Source organism: Chaetodon auriga, chromosome 20 (assembly GCF_051107435.1).
Source record: "Chaetodon auriga isolate fChaAug3 chromosome 20, fChaAug3.hap1, whole genome shotgun sequence".
NCBI classification, from domain to species: Eukaryota; Metazoa; Chordata; class Actinopteri; order Chaetodontiformes; family Chaetodontidae; genus Chaetodon; species Chaetodon auriga.
In genome coordinates, this window is record NC_135093.1 from 10,622,529 (window position 1) to 10,640,021 (window position 17,493).

Here is a 17,493-nt window from a genome sequence, read left to right on the forward strand (position 1 = left end):
CAAGTTGAATCACATCTTTACATGTTTATTAGAAAGGTTTCTTCTATCTAAGATTTACAAACAATCCAGTGTGCAAGGATTTAAAACCATGAGATCAATGCTTGATCAGGTCAATTCATTTATTTTCCCTCTCACTTAAAACAAAAACAGATGATAATCCCGTAAAACATTTTTTACATTCAACAATATCAGTAAAATCCTCTTCTCGCGCTGTTTTCTCTGACTTTCTACATACATGATGTCACGTGGAAGAAAGAAAAAGTGGAGTCATGATACAAAACAGTGTCTTTGTTGTCCTTCATTCGCAAAGGGTGACTTCTAAACTTCCTCTGATGCATTATGTCGTGCCACTGTCCGTTATGAGCAGTGACCCTGAGGCAGATTATTAAATAGAGCCAGGTTTGCTGTGGGCTCATTTCAACAAACTAATTTCGGAATACACAACATGTAAACACAACATAAGATGAAATAACCAAGGGCTTCAAACAGGACTTCTGCAGAGGGATCGGACGCAGGGTCTCAAAATGAGGTAAGAAAGCAGAACCCACCTTTAGGTCCCTGAAAACCTGTTTCATAAATTTGAGCAATGAACACACAACGCGGCCAGAGCAGATTAAGTCCATTTTGACTGTTAAACTGTTATATAAAACACAATGTAATGATTACAGTCAGGAATCTCTAATATTAAAGAGAAATACAGGTGTTCAGGTGCTTTAAGGCCCTCAGCTCATCAGTGTATTATGCTGTCGTGGTGTATGTCCCCATGCTAAACCCATTTCCACATACAGGTAACCTGAGGCTTGTGTGGTCCCTGGGGGGCTGGGGTCAAAGGGCACTTTGTAATCCAGGCTTGGCTGTGGCACAATGCAGAAGAGTTCTGGTGGCAGCAACGTTCCAGCCAAACATTAAAGTCCGGCATTGCAGCATCTGTCCAGCGTCTCAAATCCAGAATCCAGCTCTGAAACTTGATACGTGTGTGAGGCACTTCTGCTGTCCATCTAATACATCTCAAACGTGATGTCATCTCCTTCTTCCTCCTCCTGTGGACCAACAGTTGACATTTATAACAGATGGATGCACAGTTGCGAAAATACAAAAGAAAAACCCATTTATTTTAGCAACCGAACCTCTTCCCAGCCCAAATTCTCCTCCTCTTCATCACTGCTGTTGTCCTCAATGTCTTCATCTTCTGAATCCTGCGTGTTATACAATACATGTGGACTGAAAAGAGAACTTTCCAACCCTCAGCGCAGCATATGGAGTATTTCTATCATTCTGTGAATTATCATTTTATTCCTTCCGGACATAAATTACAAAGTTAACCCAAAACTATGAACTGACTTTGTACCGTTGACTATCTATTAATTAGCATAAATCTGGTGAATCTGAAGAGTCACGAGTAAACCTTGAATAATTTGCATTGGTCACATCATGAATGTTTTTGTAAGAAGAGTGCATTGTGTGTTCACTTCAACTTACTGATGGTCTGTACAAGTTTTCATTTGTCATTTGTTTGGCATCCAGATGTTGACATCTCTGCAAAGAGACAACAACAGACAATCATCTTAGAATAAAGGTTAGCAAAAAAAAAAAAAAAAAAAGGGAACAAATGGGAATGTTTTGTAAGTGTTTACACTGGGGTGACGTGTCTGATAGGCTTCCTGCTCTGCTGGAGTCAATGTCTGAAAAATGCAAAAAGTGACACATTTTAAGGCCCCTTCTGTTAAACACTGTAGTTTTTTTTTAGAGCATTAGGAGCTGAGGATTCTTTATACCTTAAACCACTTCTGCAGCTCCATCGAGTATTTTAGAATGTTTTTATTTGCTTTCTCTCTGTAGCATCCCTTCTCCTTTTTGGAGAGGTCTTTCCATATTTGGTTGACCTTTATCAAGCGCTTCCTTGAGTTTGGACATTTCTCCTTCAGAAGTTTCATCTGATCTTTGTAGAAAATGTCTTTACCACATCTGCAAGTGAAGAGAAATCCAGTCACAAGTTTGTCTTCAGATAGACCACCGAGGATTTCATGTGACTTAATGCCGTGGCTCAGATATTGTTCAGTGGTAATGCTCACTGTGATGGCGTCTTCGGCTCGCCTTGAAACGTCCCTTCTTTTTGACTGGCCTGCATGTTAAGGGCAAAACTCATTGTTCAAAGAGGAGATCAATCCAATGGAGTATTTTGATGCAAAGAGCGCACAGTTACAGCACACATTCCCCACATGTGTTTCCTCTCACCTTCAGTCTTTTGATGCCATGCTTATCAAAGATCCGCCGCTGCTCCTCCTCACCCAAAGTCTGATGAACACAAACACCAGCGTCACATTAAGCCTGTCAGCATCGGCTCAGCGCTGCACGTGTAGTCTTTTAAACGACTCACCGTTAGATATTCATTCAGCTTGATCGAGTACTGACTCTTCAACTGGAAGAAATGAGCACAGCATGTAACCCAACACGTTGATCTTACTTGCAGTCTTGTGCTGCAGCAGTTGATGGAAAAAGTATTTTTTTGTAGTGCTGTCTATGTGAATCAGTTTGTGTGCGTGAGTGTGTGTTCATACTTCTCTGCATTGCTTGTTGTACTCGCCCCTCTGTCTGTCAGTCAAATCTCGCCAACGCTGGGCCCACACACTCACAAAGGAATTTCTCGAGACACCTGTCATGGACGGCAGTTGTTCTTTGCAGAACAGATTATAGCCATTGCTAAAGACACAGACACAGACACAGACACACACGCACACGCACACACTGTGAGCTATTAGTGAGTTTACTACTTGCATATTTGTTATCTTAAGTTGGTTTAGTTCATTTACCCAAAGCTAACACATAACAGGCGATTAACAACTACGACAAAGCTAAAGCCTATGAACTTTAGCTAAGTCTATAATAAGGCTTCCAGACCGGATGCAGTCCGCAAGACCGTTTGATCAGGGCCTGAATGCAACGCACACGCAGCGGTTGATATCATGTCAATGCATCATGGCAACTCCTTCAGGCATTTGGTGAGAGGTTTCAGGACATGAAAACTAAACAAACATCTTTGCTGTTTAATGTGCAACCAGCTGATGTGCTTAACGTGAAATCATCAAGCTGCAAAGAAACAACCTGCAACCTGTGTGTGTGTGTGTGTGTGTGTGTGTGTGTGTGTGTGTGTGTGTGTGGCTTACGTAGGAGGCTTGGGAGGCAAGCCATCTGCATCTTCACCCTGCTTTAGAGAGGTCACACATCAGTTTGAAGATAATTAAGATTTAGAAACTTGCCATCAGTGTTATGTTCCCTTCCAAAGAACTACTCTCATAAGAACTGTACTAAATCATATGAGTATTATATCAATAGGTATTTTTGAGGAAAAAAAGAATAAACCAAGCTAACTGTACAAACAGTACACTAGGAGTGGCTGATGTGACCATCACTTACATCTTGTGTGCCTGCAGAGTTGCTCTTCCTCTTTCGGTTCTTCCTGCTCTCATTTTTGGGGGATCCATGATATTTTTTCCTAAAAAGCAAAAGATAGCTTGACACTGAATCACCATGGGCAGCCTGGTCCAAATGTCCACGTGTTCATGTGGTATGGTATTAAATAAAATGTATTCATTTACTGTCTGAACTCCAGCATCCGTCTGTTGTATTCTGCAGATGCAAGTTGGTGCTTCTTCACATATTTAGCCTGGAAAAAGTCGGTAATTTGTCATTTAAAATTTGAGGCCACAGGCAAAACCAGACGTGAAGTAGGGCTGTTTTTGCAGCAGCAGCCACTCGCTAACTGTACCTTCTCTTCATCTGGAAGCTCCTTGTACTTCTTGATCAACAGCCCGAACAGCTTTCGGCTCCTCATTTGTGGGTACTTCTCATGAAACTTGGCCCTGTTCTCCTCATAAAAGATGGCATTTGGAGGGCTGGGTCTCTTCGGGAGTGCTGGGTGGACCTGCAGAGAAAAATTACTTTTTAACTGAGAGTGAAACATGCGGTATTACTGGATGCAATACATCCAAATTTCTATCTCTGTGGTGCAGGTGAGTGCTCCACGGACTGCATGCATAATCAACAAAGCAACACACCTCATAACGCTATGCAACCAATCTTGGACGCCATCAGCTATTGTCTAATGACAGTTTCAGGGCTTCCCGTGTATCCAGCGGATACCTGGATAACAGATAACTGGGCCAAGACTTCCTCTTCCACGTGTCGGTTATTACAGCCAATTGGCAACTTGAGACCCAACAACGGAGTTAGAGCTGAGCGACGAAATCTGTGACTAGATTGTTTCACATGCTGCCAGATTACACTCAATTAGCTCAGCAAGCTAGTAAAGAGCTAAACAACATTGACAACATGGAGATGTGCTTACCTTCTTGGTCCTGACAGGATTGGAAATGGCACCTTCAGCTTCAATGATGAGCTCTGTGAGGGAGCGAGTCTTGCGCATCTGAGCAAGAACAAGGACATTATGCTAAATAAGCAAAACATGCAAGACTGTTTACCCTATCCACAAATACAGAAATACAGTAACATGTTTATTTAGGAATTCTTAACTGACAGCTCAATGACAACTGGGCACCATCATATGTTGAAGTGTGTTGCATGATATGATTAAAAAGCCCCAGAAGAGCTACTGAGTGGGACGTATGGTGAAACTCACCTTCTGCAACATCTCTGTCCACTTTGCTTGACATGCTTCAGGAGAGAAAGGAGGAAAAGCCACCTTCTTCCAGTCCACAGCTTTCAGTCCTTTGGTATATGCGTTCATTCTGTCTCGTTCTGGGATGCTGGTTTTCATTGCAGCAAGAAGCTTCTGGAGGTTTGCCTTGGTCCAACCTGTGGTCACAGCAAAGGGACACAAAAGACAGTCAATCTTTAGAGCCAATCAAAGGATATCCAGCTACTTTTATGTGTGATTTAACTTAGATATTATCAGGGTTTAACATCAGATGGCAAATAATACGCAAAACCAATTATTTAATAGTACCCACCAGATTCTTCAGTGCCAGTTTCATCTCCACTCATTTTCCCAAACAAATGTGTCTCCTCGATCTGTTAGCTGGATGCAAACCGGGCAGAGGTTCAGCTCAATCCATGCGACTCCCAGAAACTGAACATTAGCTAGTTAGCTAACATATCGAGCTTAGCTGTAGTTTACTTACCAAGAGATTAACAAGGAGCTAGTGATATTTAACTTCACGATATATTGATAAACTCCCATTGTTTGCGTTACTTATGTCAGCTGAACAAAAACACCACAGTTATTTTTTGGTCCGACATGCACACTACCTCCATGCTTGCGAGGCGGATCTTCGCTACCAATCAGGTACTCTCAAAGACGAACGTCATCCAAAAGAGCCAGAAAATAGCCAATGAGCTTACTCTTCTTCTTCTGTGTGTCTATTGGTGGCTGCCAAGCTTCGCAGATCAGCATTGAGGTGGCAAAGCGCCACCTATTGAACCGGAGGGCGTTGAATCATGGCACTACATCATATGTATCTTCATAAATTACAGAAAATATGAATGATATAGATTCAGTACACTTTAAACCTTCATTCTTGCCTCGATTTGTTAATCTCTTTTTTTTTTTTTTTTTTTTTTAGCAGTCATTTAGAGTTTTAATGCACCTGTTCATTGTTTGGACATTACTGTACTGCAGTCCTACATTTGTTGAAAAGGCTGTGTAAAGATTTTTGTGGGGCGTCCCTGGCATATTGTTCATTAATACACACCTACCAAAGGGAGGAGTAATCATCACACTCGATGAAGCTGATGGGTCTTTTGGGAGGTAGTTTTTATTATTTATAGAGAAAAGGCAAGAAGACAGCAACAAAACACACAGTGTAAATCTTAACAACACACACAAAAATTCAACTTTTTCTCTCTCCTTGCATTGTTGTGTTGTTCTTTGCTCTCCAGTGTTACTTGGTTGATCATTCTTGATGAAACATCTACACTTGTCTGTCATCATTGCCTTGTAAGTCATGCATTATTTAATTCAGAGTATGGATTTTAGTTGCATCAAAAAAGTGAATACGACAATAACTTAAGTGGCACATGTTGCGTTACATTCAATGTGCGGTTGCTTGGAAAAACATACAACTTTGGCTTCCAGCACTACAATATTTTCCACTCACCATTCAGCCTCTCCATTTTTGACTGAAGAAGTTTTTATTTTTATTTTTTTTTGATTTCTTGTATTCTGAATACTTTAAAAAGCTTTTGCATTTTTTGTCCTTCTTTTTTGTAAAAACATGTCAGTGTTTTATGAATACTCCCAGCTTCAGTGGTGTATAAAGCACAAGCTATCAGAAACAAAACAACATGATGCAAAGAATTCACCTGAGTGATTGCTGAAAACTCTTCAGGAATGTTTTAAACAAGACAGTTTTCACCATAAAGATAAACCTATGTCTGCATTTCCTTTGAAAAAACACTCAGAACATGTTTGTGCTCCTAGGTAGATGAAACATTCATTTGAGCCATATATAAAATAAACATATTTTTCTTAAAATAAAATGTTGCTGGCAGCTGTCATAGAAGACGTCTACAATGGCATCTGAGATTCAAAGTACACATCTTGCCCCGGCTCCTCCTCGAATGTCACTTTGGCATCATCAGCATCCAACTAAAACAGACACAGAAAAGTTAGTGTTTAACACACACACACACACACACACACACACACACACACACACACACACACACACACACACGATGATGTTACTCGCAGCTGGTTTTCCAGGTTTGGGCCTGTCACTCAGAATTGAGTCTTTGCAGGTTGTTTCTTTGCAGCTTGATGATTTCACATTAAGCACATCAGCTGGTTGCACATTAAATGGCAAAGATGTTCCTTTTGTTTACTTCTCATCTCCTGAAATCTCTGGCCAAATGCCTGAAGGAGTTGCCATGATGCATTGACATGATATCAACTGCTGTGTGTGCATTGCATTCAGGCTCCAATCAAACGGTCTCGTGGACTGCATCCAGTCTGGAAGGTTTATTATAGACTTAGCTAAAGTTCACAGGCTCAGCTTTCCATATATTCCTAAAAGTGCTGCTTACATCTGCAGTTACTTTATGGAAATAATATGAGAGAACCACTTACACATTTCATTTCCAGTTCAGTGAAGAGACGGCCGGTCATGAACATGCGTAGAGGGATGGTGAGGATGAGTATGAAGGGAAGTGCAAGGGACACCGGACTGGACTTGATAATCCACAAGACTGCAAGGCACACTATCTGGATGGCCGTGAACAAGTGCATTCGTCCTGTGCTCACCTGCAGGCAACAGGTAGAAATATTAGTCACATAGACATGACCGAACACTTTCTGGCTTGTGATGTGATTTAGAGGCTTCAACATATGTGTCATGATATGAGTGAAACAGTGGTGGAGGAAGCATTCAGATCCTTTACTTAAGAAAAAGTACTAATACTACACTCTGAAAATACAAGCATGAGTCCTGGTTTGATGCATTCATCATCATGCATTCATGTGAAAGCAGCATTTTGCCTTTGTAATTGGCTGGGATGGAGCAAGACATCATTTACTGAATTGAATTGAATTGAATTTAACATCATAGCATCTCATGATCCCTTTTCTGAAGCATGTTAGTTATCGTGTAATCATGGGACTCTTACTCTGGTGGCGTACGGTTCATCAGGGTGGTATTTCTTAGGGATGAGCAGAAGTAGCATCCGATCCCACAGCTGGATGCCGTTGAGTGAGGTGACGCCCATGTAGAGAAAGATCCCAAACAAGGCCGACATTGGAATCATCTTCAGGATCGGCTCCATCAGAATTGACAGACCTTGTGACAAATAGGTGTTTGGATAAAGGGTGTGCTTTAATGACAAACCTGCAGATTTCTAGACATGTAGTCATAGAAAAGATAGATTAAGACTGAAGGATTAGACACCACCTACCAACAAGCAACGCCACCAGAATGCCACTGATCCTCTGCTCCATCACCTTCTCAATCACTGGTTTTGGTCCTTTGCTCATGACGGTGAGGGCGTTGGCGTGAGTGACAGATCGCACCGTGGCAGCGCTGAGCCATGGCACACCGAATATTGCACCGACCCCTCCCATGCCGACTAAAACCAGCAGGTCAAAGTGGAACCCGGAGCCTTTGACCATCTTCCTCTCAGGTTTGCTCACAATCAGACTGTTAACAGGTGCAACATATGAATCAAATTTGGTCAAAGCCAGGACATGCTTTCTGAGGTTGATAATTCAGATGATTTGTTGACTCACGTTGTGATCTGAGACTCCAGAAAGATCAGAATGAAGACGAGCAAGGCTGGGACGCAGCATGCAAACATCAGCCACACAGGGAAAGGCCTGTGCTCTCCGAAGGGGTTGATAAGCCAGCCCCTCTTGGCCGGGTTGGAAACCATGAGACCTTTGGGAACAACTAGTTTCTGTAAAAGGTAAAGACACAAGTTTTTAATAAAATCTGGCCACTTTAGTGAGTGTTTTAAGTCTTCAAACAATAGGGTATGGACTGCTCAAACTGGCCATTACCCACCATAGAGCACTTTCAATAAACAAAAATCCACATTCCTTGCTTTGCTCACATTTTTCAGAAACATACGTGAAATCAAATCAAGTGAATATCTCCTAAAGTTAAGTCTAAAATTCTTTCTTTGTGTTTCTATATTGAGCTGCAGGGGAGAAAGCCTATCCTTTGACCTTTAGCTGATTTCTGCATGTTTTCAGCACATAAACTGGACTTGGAAGCTTGGACTCACAGACCAACCTGAGTGTAGGTGTCCTGAATAGTGTAGTCCACGACAATCATGAGGAAAATGGAAATAGGCACGCCAAAGTCACCAATCAAACGCCTGATCTGGTAAGCATAGATCACAATTTAAACAAACTTGTCTAAAATTTAATTAATAACATAAATGACCTTCTATGACTGAAACAGTCTAGGACTCCACCATTGCCGCCAATTCACCTTTCCAGGAAGAAAAGTGCCGTTCTTGAACTGCCGCAGGAAGAAAGCAATAAAAAAGCAGCCCAACATGAGGCACATGGAGAGCAGGGCTGTGTTGGGGTAAGGTGATTTGATAGTGTTGATGATGACAGTCGTGTTGCCGGTAGCATTGTCATACAGGATCGTCTCTTCCACCCTCGGGTGCCAGGGATTTTCTAGAGTTGAATTCAGGTGATCGTAATTCAGAATCAGTGGATGGGCCTTGAATATCTAAAGAGAAAGATGAAGAAAGATTATAATCTCGCCGTGAGGAACATGACTTTAATCATAGTCATTAATACCCCATTTACACCTGGTATTATCTCACTTTAATACCAAGTGTAAATGGAGTCTATTTCATTTGGAGAGATGAAATGTGTGAAATGAATGAAGAAGGTTTTACCCTCCCTAGCTTGGCAAAGGTTTCATAGATGAAGATGAGGGAGATGAGGATGGAGAAGATTTCCTGGGTGAAGCGGGAGATGAAACGCACCAGGAAGCTGCCCTCAAAGGCCACGACGACCACCACAATGATGACCAGCCACACTCCAACCCACACTCTGCCCACAATGTACTCAATGTCCTGAGACTTGCAGAACTGAACGAAGCAAACAGGAGATGAGTTGAGCACAGTGGGATCACAAGAAACTACAGTTCCCCAAGATATGGATATAACTTACAGCAAAGAAAGCCTCCTCAAACACTAACAGAGGACCTGAGAACCCAATCACCAGGACGGGCTGAGCTGCGACGAAGCAGAAGATGATCCCCTGAATGCTGGTGGAGATGAGGAGCTCTGGGACGCCCATCATGTTGTCCACTTTATCAGCTGTAGCGGCAACAATGATAGTAAAATATTATTATATAATCTATCCCTTGCAACACCAATATCATGTCAAACAAATATGCACACATACCCAGCAGTCCTCCGAAGGTGATGGCTGGAGAAAGGGCGGCAAAGTAGATGAAGATGACAGCAGCAAGGACCTGTGCGTTAAGAGCATCTGTGATGTCGCTCTTGTAGTACTGGTAGCGCCTCTTTATGTCTCGAATCATGCCACCAAATGGTCGACCAGTGCGGGACAGGGGGTCTTCAGGTGCAGACCCAGTAGAGATGGAAACTTGGGGAAAACAATTTTTATCCAATGTGAATTGTATGAATTAATAATCGAAAACCATTGCAGCAAATAATTGGTTTGTTCATGCTCTACGACTGGTGCTGTAGTTTTGGTAGCGCTCACCCCTGCGAGGCTTGGAGTCCAGGCGTGGCGTGGGACTGGAGGCCTGGAACCTGTCCTGCAGCAGTTTCTTCTGAAAGCTGATGATCGAAGAGAGCATCGCTTCGTTCTGGATCTCAGTGGGCGGGATGACGATGCTGCAGTCCATGAAGTCGGAGACAGCGTCTGTCAGCTCACGGGCGGTCTTTGCCTGAAACGCTGCCTGATTGAACACCTGGGATGGAGATGGTGGAGGGGATTTTCAGACAGTACATGGCAGCATCAAGGAGCATTGGACAAGGCGTACATACCTATTTCATACTATCAATAAATTCTGCATGTAAATTATGAGATGACTGTATGTTTATCATGGCCTTTTAGTACTTGAGGCCTGAAACTAGACTCAGGTGTGACTTCATATACTGGTAACTATGATCATTTTGGTTACAAAATGGCCTGCATCTAAACCTGAACATAACACTGTAGCTGACATTGATAGGGAGTAGTTAATCTCTAAAATCACATATATGCATATGAAGGCAGAATCAGTCGGCAAAGGGACAAGATTTTGGTATCTGTGGTTCTGCTTTCTGTGTGTAGTCTGTGTAGTATTAACCAATCATGTTTCAACAAGTTTGGTTGCATGCAGGTAAAGAGTCTGTGTGGAGAGCAAAAGAGGCTGAACACATTGGCAATTTTGGAACCCATGAGCTGTCATATGACAATGATTTAGGTTTTTATTAGCTTTTTTTTTTTATTTTGTCTGCATTCATGTGCAGATATCTGTTTATAGAGATTAACTGAAATGCTGAGCTGTTCACAGATTTGTCATGTTCTTCAGTTGTAAGTCTGTTTAGAAGCCCTAATGTGTTTGCTGCTTTAACATGGGTTATTTTAACTAGCTGCTGGACTCCACTAAAGAGGATTCGAGACTCAGTTTGGACTCTGTGAGCACTTGAATGAACGACTTGGCTTAAGACTTGAACATGGAGATGTAAAACAATAATGCGCAGTTAATGTAATATTGTCACTCGGCTGCCCATCAACATCTTTAAAAGTCATCTTCAACTGATTATAAGTTCTGTTAATGTGTCCCTGCTCGCACACTTTAGGTCTTTATAAAGTGTAAATTAACTCACTTTATCAGCCATCAGTGCTGCCATAGCACGGCCAGTCTCGTGATAGTCCACGTCAGTCTTGCTGGGGCCCACCAGAACAAAGACGAAGCGTACCGGCACCGGGGCCTCCAAGGCAGAGTCGAGCGCCACCGATTCCTTCAGACGCACAAACGCGACTGTGGGTCTCTCCAGAAAGTCCAAGGCTCCTGGATCAAAGTGACAGAAATATTAGATTCATAGATAAACTCATGCATAGACAATGGGCGGAAACAAACCAAAACACACACACACACACACACACACACACACACACACTGTACTTCAGATCCTAATGAAAACAATGCAAACAATGGCTTACCTACTAGCACCATGGAGGCCTCTACACGGTCAGATTCATCCATCTAAAGGGACACAGAATGAGCAGATCAAGTGTGTCACAGCCCTTAAAACTGACTAAGATCCAATAAACACGCAAATAAACAATATGTGCAGAAATTTGAAACATCGATTAATCCAAAAAGGAGAAATGAGGAACAAAAGAAAAACAAACAAAGTGTCATTTTGACCTTTATTATCACTGCTATCACTGACACTCACTCTTTCCTTCACTGAGAACTTCTGCAGGTCCATCCCATCAGACAGGGCTTGTCTCTCTGGGTCGTCTGATTGGCTGGGGGGAAAAAACAGTATTGTGTCATTGGCTGTTTGTGGCTGCGATGACAGACAAGCAGACTATTCACAGCTATCATTCAACATAATAGATGATTAGATATCAGATGAGGAGCGGGTGAATTTTCGTTTTGAATAAGATGAGGCCAGTTTGAAATAACATGGACTATATTTCACACTTTAGCTCACCATTGATTTTTGTAAATATATGCTTATTGTGAATTTGATGCCAGCAACATGTCTCAGTAAGGGGAAACAGCTGGCCTGGCTCCCTCCAAAGGCAACAAAATCTGACCACCAGCAGCTCTAAAGCTTTCTAACTCCACATTATATCCTGTTTGTTTAATCGGAACAAAAACTGAAGTGTAAAAATAACAATTCACAGTTTTACGTGGAACCATTTCTTGGCTGGGCCAGCTTCCAGATTTTGTTATCCTTGGACAGAGGCAGGCTAGCTGGGTCCACTGCCTCCGGTTTCTATGCTAAAAAAATCTTGAAAGTTGGGCAACTCGAAGATTGCATTTAGATTTCTCATCTTATTGAACAAAAGATTGAAAACACAGTACTGTGTAGTACACTGTATATAGCCTTTTGGAGTGACCTGAAGTAACTGCAGTACACACTGGTCACGTGCAATAAAGACTTAAACAGGCAGGTAGAATGGTTTGGCGGTCAGAGACGGTGCTTCATAATGACAGGTTTGGTCTTCACAACAGCTACGTGTTCAGCTTTCTCTGAGCAAGAAACTGAAACGTTCCCGTCTCACTTGCAGCTAAAAGCCTAAATGTAGGTCATTTATGTTTGAGTCACCACTGGATGATGTCTTGGGGCATACCTGCGGTTTTGAAGCAGAGATTTGAGCACTCCTTCCCGGTCTCCAGCTCTGATCTCCTTCTTGTTCACCATCTCGTTGACCATCTTCTCGGCGATGGTGGCCAGGGTCCGCTCTTCACAGTCGAATATCATCACACCTGTTGGAAAGGAGTCGGAGGCGATCACGAAGAGGAGTGTGGGTGTGGATTGAGAGGAGTTTCAGACAAAATGAGAGCTAGAGAGCTAATAGAGGGATGCATCAATGTGTAAACACCACGTAGCTGTCGCAGCTGGTACAGGTTTGGCTAAGTTTGACTATACTATCATCAATGATAATGCCTCATAACATAGTGTTGCTCATACTTTATAATAATATTCTAAATTTACAAAGTAACTAAAGGTGTCAGGTACATGTGGAGTAAAACATACAATATGTCCCTCATAAAGCAGTGGAGTATAATATAGCATAAAATGGAATTACTCAATTAAAGCACATCAAAAATATACTTAAGTACATTACTTGAGTAAACATACTTGATTACTCTCCACTGCTGAAAATGATACATGCTCATGTTTTCATTGATTTTCCTCGCTGACCTGTGTTCATGGTGCGGCGCAGCTGGATGAGGCTCTTGAAGGTGAGGTAGGAGATGTGCGAGGACCCCCACACCCCAGACTGGGGGTCGAAGCTCTCCTCGTAGCCCCCCCATCGGCCCGTCTCCTGCCAGTAGGTCTGCTGCTTCTGGTCCTTCATTAGCTCCCTCAGCTCCACGTACCTCTGATGGCACACAGAAGACACAGTGGTAAACACCGGCTGATACGGACATGAACGTGGGACATGAACATGCTTGTGTCTGCCAGACGGAGAGTGAAAATCTGGACGAGGCAGGTGGACGAATCAAGCTCGCACCTCCCACAAGCGAGCATGTGGTGAACAGCTGTGGTTTCACTGGTTACTTCCTACCTGTCAGTGTGTGTCGCTCTGAGTGAAGGATGGGAGGACCAGAATTTGATACTAAATGACTGTAATTTTGATAGATAGTCCCTTGATCTGACTGACACAGTCTGTTGGAGCCTCTTATTAGCTTCAACTGAACTTTAGAGGTCATGATCAGCTTTTTTTAATGTACGTATGAGTATGTCAGTGTTGTTTTCAGCAGCAGTCTTGGTGAATATTATCACCACGTCTGCTAATATTCTGATGTATCGATAGTTACACTTAAAAACATGTGTCTAAACACAGTTAGAAAGTGCTTTTTTAGTAAAAACAACAAAGCAAAACATAGGAAAACATGTGAAATTTGCTAAAACATTGAGGCAGCGAGGCAGTAGAAGAAAATGAATAAAATAAAAAGACAATATTAAAAATGGAATTCATTGTAAAGAATAGATTCAATACTGGAAAGGGCTGTCATCTCTGTCATTTTCTTGGCAGCAGCATTGTGGACATGGATTAGAATAATGTGCAAAGGTGTTGTCCAGGTGAAACTTTGTGTCTATAAGGTAAACATGGTGGCTGTTCTGCTTCAACAACCAGCAGGCTCCAGGCTCTGGGCCACTGCTCGTTTCCGGTGTGGACATGACCAAGGGCTCGTCCTGGACATGTTTGGACTGTCAATATATGTCGTGTGCCTGGAGTGGAGATACAGAGCGTGTGAGTGTGTGTGTGTGTGTGAGTGTGTGTGTGTGTGTGTCCTTTACCTGACACTCTGCACTGGGGTTGGCGTTGGTGTTGATGTTCCAGCCAGCTGGAACAGACACAATGGACCCAATTAAAGACCACTCTGTTTTTCACCACCAACACATTGTTTCCATTAGCACAGTGAATAACATGAGCTAAGAATTTGTTCCCCATTTCATCGCTGAATTCACTTTCATACACATTTTATAGTTTGAATAAAGTGTGTGTGTGTTTGGGTGCATTTGTTAAAAAATAATGAGGTTCATCTTGACTTTGCTTGTTCAAAGTTTTGCTAGAAAGCGGTAAAGAATGAGCGGAATGAATAATAAAGACATAAATTGTACAGGAAATACAGATTCAGGTTGATAGCGGATGACTTCGGTCTTATGTAAGATATCACCAGAGTGTCCATTTTATCTCAGATTGGACCGGGGCACTGAAGTTGTCTGTGACAACAGAATTATTTATTTCCAAAACACAGCTGAGCAAAGGGGTGGAAGATTCAGATTAGACAGACTAGACACTGTCTACAGTCCATCCGTCCGTGTGTGTGCGTGCGTGCGTGTGTGTGTGTGTGTGTGTGTGTGCAAATCAGCTGGTGCAAATTTGCACGTTCTTGTATGTACAATTATATCATGTGAGTAGGTGTTCGTGCAGCGTGGTGCATGTCTGCAGATGTATCTTTACGAATTTCTATTAAGTGCTAAGTGTCTGCTTGGAATTATCAAGATTATCAATACCAATTTATCAGTTTGGTTTTGCATCCAAATACGTTTCTGCACCTAACACAGATGAACACTTTCAGCAAAATGCACATTTCCAGATCTTTCAAAATGCAAAAATGCAAAAAAATCTTTTTTTTTTCAATGTCGTTATGCATATAGGAAGATGCTACTTATTAACTATTAGCTTTCAATCCTTAAGAAAATATGACTGCCCAACAAAATCTCCTTTGCAAGTTCAAGCATTTTTGTTCTTTCACATTATGTGATTTGTGTGTGTCAGCCCTTCTTTTAGTTGCAGCTGCAGCATCAAACTGACACACACGCTCATCATCAATCAAACTGGACCTGCTCTCTTGAAGATGGCTGCAAGCTTTGATCAGTTCTTCTGACTGGTCAACCCCTGACTTGAGGTGCTGAGAGTCTCCTTTATGCATTTTGTAATGAATATTAAATTCCCCCTTAGTTTTACACATTATTAAAGCATGAAATCTGAAATCTCCATTGCATTCTGGGACTTACTTTGTTGTAAAAAGTTTGCAGAGCTTTGTAGCTCTGACATAACTTCAATAAAACTGAGGCACTTTGAAAATCACCCAACTGCAGCATTGACCATAAGACAAAAATGTGTGCAGTGCTCTGTTCCCATGCTACAAAGTTGCTACAAGTTTATTTTTGCACAGCTACCATTGATAGCTGTGGCAGAAAAGGTGACACTTACCTCCTGCAGGCACTCGCCAAGCCGACAGCAGTGACAAGCGACTGACCCCAGAATGGCAAAAAAGCGTGACTTTATAAACACCACCTCTTTAAAGCTGCCTCCGTGTGTATGTGTGTGTATGTTGATAATGGGTGGGACTAATATATGCATGCACACACACACAAGTGGACATGCACGCTCTAATTCTCTCTGAAACACACATCCAGCAGAGTGAGGTGTTCTGGTCTTGCCCATAATATTGATAGTAAATACAGTGGCTCGGTATGAGCAGAAAACCAGTCGCACTGTGTCATTATCCAACCAGCATCTTATCACATTTAATGTCTGTGTTTGGAGGACAACAAAGGCTTGGATTACACTGCCGGGCCTGCCAGCTCACCTTCAACACCGCCAGGCCAGAGAGTGACACTTTGGATGAAGTCGGCTTTCTTTTCATCTTCCTCCTCTCCCTTTAAGGTGGTGATGATCTCATATCTGTCCATCGCCTGAAACTGAGGCCTGAGACATGACAATTAGTCGACCATACATCAGAGTTTGGCATTGAAAAAAGCTGAGTTAAGGTGACTCACCCACTGAAAGGGACGTAAATGGAGCAGTCCTGTTCATTTTTGCTCTGTTTGATAAAAAAAACAACAACGCATGGTACCACATTTAATCACATTGAAACCTTAATTTGCATGTTTCATTCATTAAAGTTTTATTGAAGCAATGTAATACTGTACTCTCATTAAGTTGGATGACTTTCTTTTATCAGTAACAGAACAATATGCACATACAGTATGTGCAACCAAGACTGATCATTCCAGGGATACAGCCTGAGCACGTGAAATGAATAGACTGAGCAAATAAAAGACTAAAATAAAATAATATGGCAACACTTCCAAATACAGCCTGTGATTTACAAAGCAGTCGTGTTGTTTGAATGAGGTACTAATAAGGTGCTTGATACTACTTAAATGTAGGTACAGAGGAAGAAAACTGAACTATGGGGAACAAGGCTTTTGTAAAAAAAATGGCTATTTTAGAAGAAAAGAGAAATAAATTCGACTCTCTTTATTATTATTTTTATTTTAGTTTGAAGTACACTGCACAATAAGGTACTAAAATCTAAAAGGATCTCTGTCTGGGCAGTGTGTGTGTGTGTGTGTGTGTGTGTGTGTGTGTGTGTGTTTGTGCTTCCACTCACAGTCCTGAGCGACTGGTCAGAGGCCATTGTACAACCAAGTCCTTCACTGTTGATAAGTCAGCAGTGATGACAGTTACCTGTAACACAGAGCAGTTATCCCTCTCCAGAAACACTGAAAAGAGTCAGAGTCAGACATGACGGTGTTTAAATGTGTTGGACTGCTTTAACACTCTGTTATCCATGTGTACTTCACAGCTGCTGCAACATATGCACCTGCATATTTCACCAGTCTCAATTTGTTGACCTCGTTTGTAATATTTGACAACATAAAATTTAATTTACTCCAGTGCAGTTGAGTCATAACAGGAAATGAGATGTATTTACTCACCCATATACGCTGTGTTATTCAACAAATGCAGCATTCAGCAACTTAAGTATTTAGTATACATGTATGGAAACTGTATAA

General features: G+C 42.0%; 2 protein-coding genes across 5 annotated transcripts; both read right to left on the minus strand.

The window, feature by feature from the left end:
* Positions 1–10: 10 nt before the first annotated feature.
* Positions 11–5,300, minus strand: LOC143339189 (nucleolar transcription factor 1-A-like). Of its 4 annotated transcripts, none has more exons than XM_076760286.1 (17): positions 5,139–5,296; positions 4,968–5,035; positions 4,637–4,812; positions 4,346–4,423; positions 3,767–3,922; positions 3,597–3,664; positions 3,415–3,493; positions 3,165–3,202; positions 2,559–2,700; positions 2,378–2,419; positions 2,236–2,295; positions 2,073–2,122; positions 1,776–1,965; positions 1,635–1,682; positions 1,480–1,536; positions 1,128–1,196; positions 11–1,040 (listed from the first exon to the last, which is right to left on the minus strand). In XM_076760286.1, the coding sequence occupies exons 2-17, from the start codon at positions 4,999–5,001 to the stop codon at positions 999–1,001; spliced, it is 1,329 nt and encodes a 442-aa protein (XP_076616401.1). In that variant the 5' UTR covers positions 5,002–5,035; positions 5,139–5,296; the 3' UTR covers positions 11–998. The 4 variants fall into 4 exon arrangements, with proteins under 4 accessions (XP_076616401.1, XP_076616399.1, XP_076616400.1 ...); XM_076760284.1 differs by having other exon boundaries at positions 3,165–3,205; XM_076760285.1 differs by having other exon boundaries at positions 84–1,040; positions 4,968–5,300.
* A 460-nt stretch (positions 5,301–5,760) lies between these two features.
* Positions 5,761–15,970, minus strand: slc4a1b (solute carrier family 4 member 1b (Diego blood group)). Its single transcript, XM_076760738.1, has 18 exons — positions 15,902–15,970; positions 14,479–14,525; positions 13,375–13,555; positions 12,800–12,935; positions 11,893–11,965; positions 11,654–11,696; positions 11,317–11,501; positions 10,202–10,412; positions 9,878–10,081; positions 9,641–9,789; positions 9,364–9,558; positions 8,943–9,191; positions 8,742–8,831; positions 8,237–8,403; positions 7,906–8,147; positions 7,621–7,790; positions 7,085–7,258; positions 5,761–6,604 (listed from the first exon to the last, which is right to left on the minus strand). Exons 3-18 carry the CDS (start codon positions 13,529–13,531, stop codon positions 6,524–6,526), a joined length of 2,526 nt encoding a protein of 841 aa, XP_076616853.1. The 5' UTR covers positions 13,532–13,555; positions 14,479–14,525; positions 15,902–15,970; the 3' UTR covers positions 5,761–6,523.
* Positions 15,971–17,493: the final 1,523 nt, after the last annotated feature.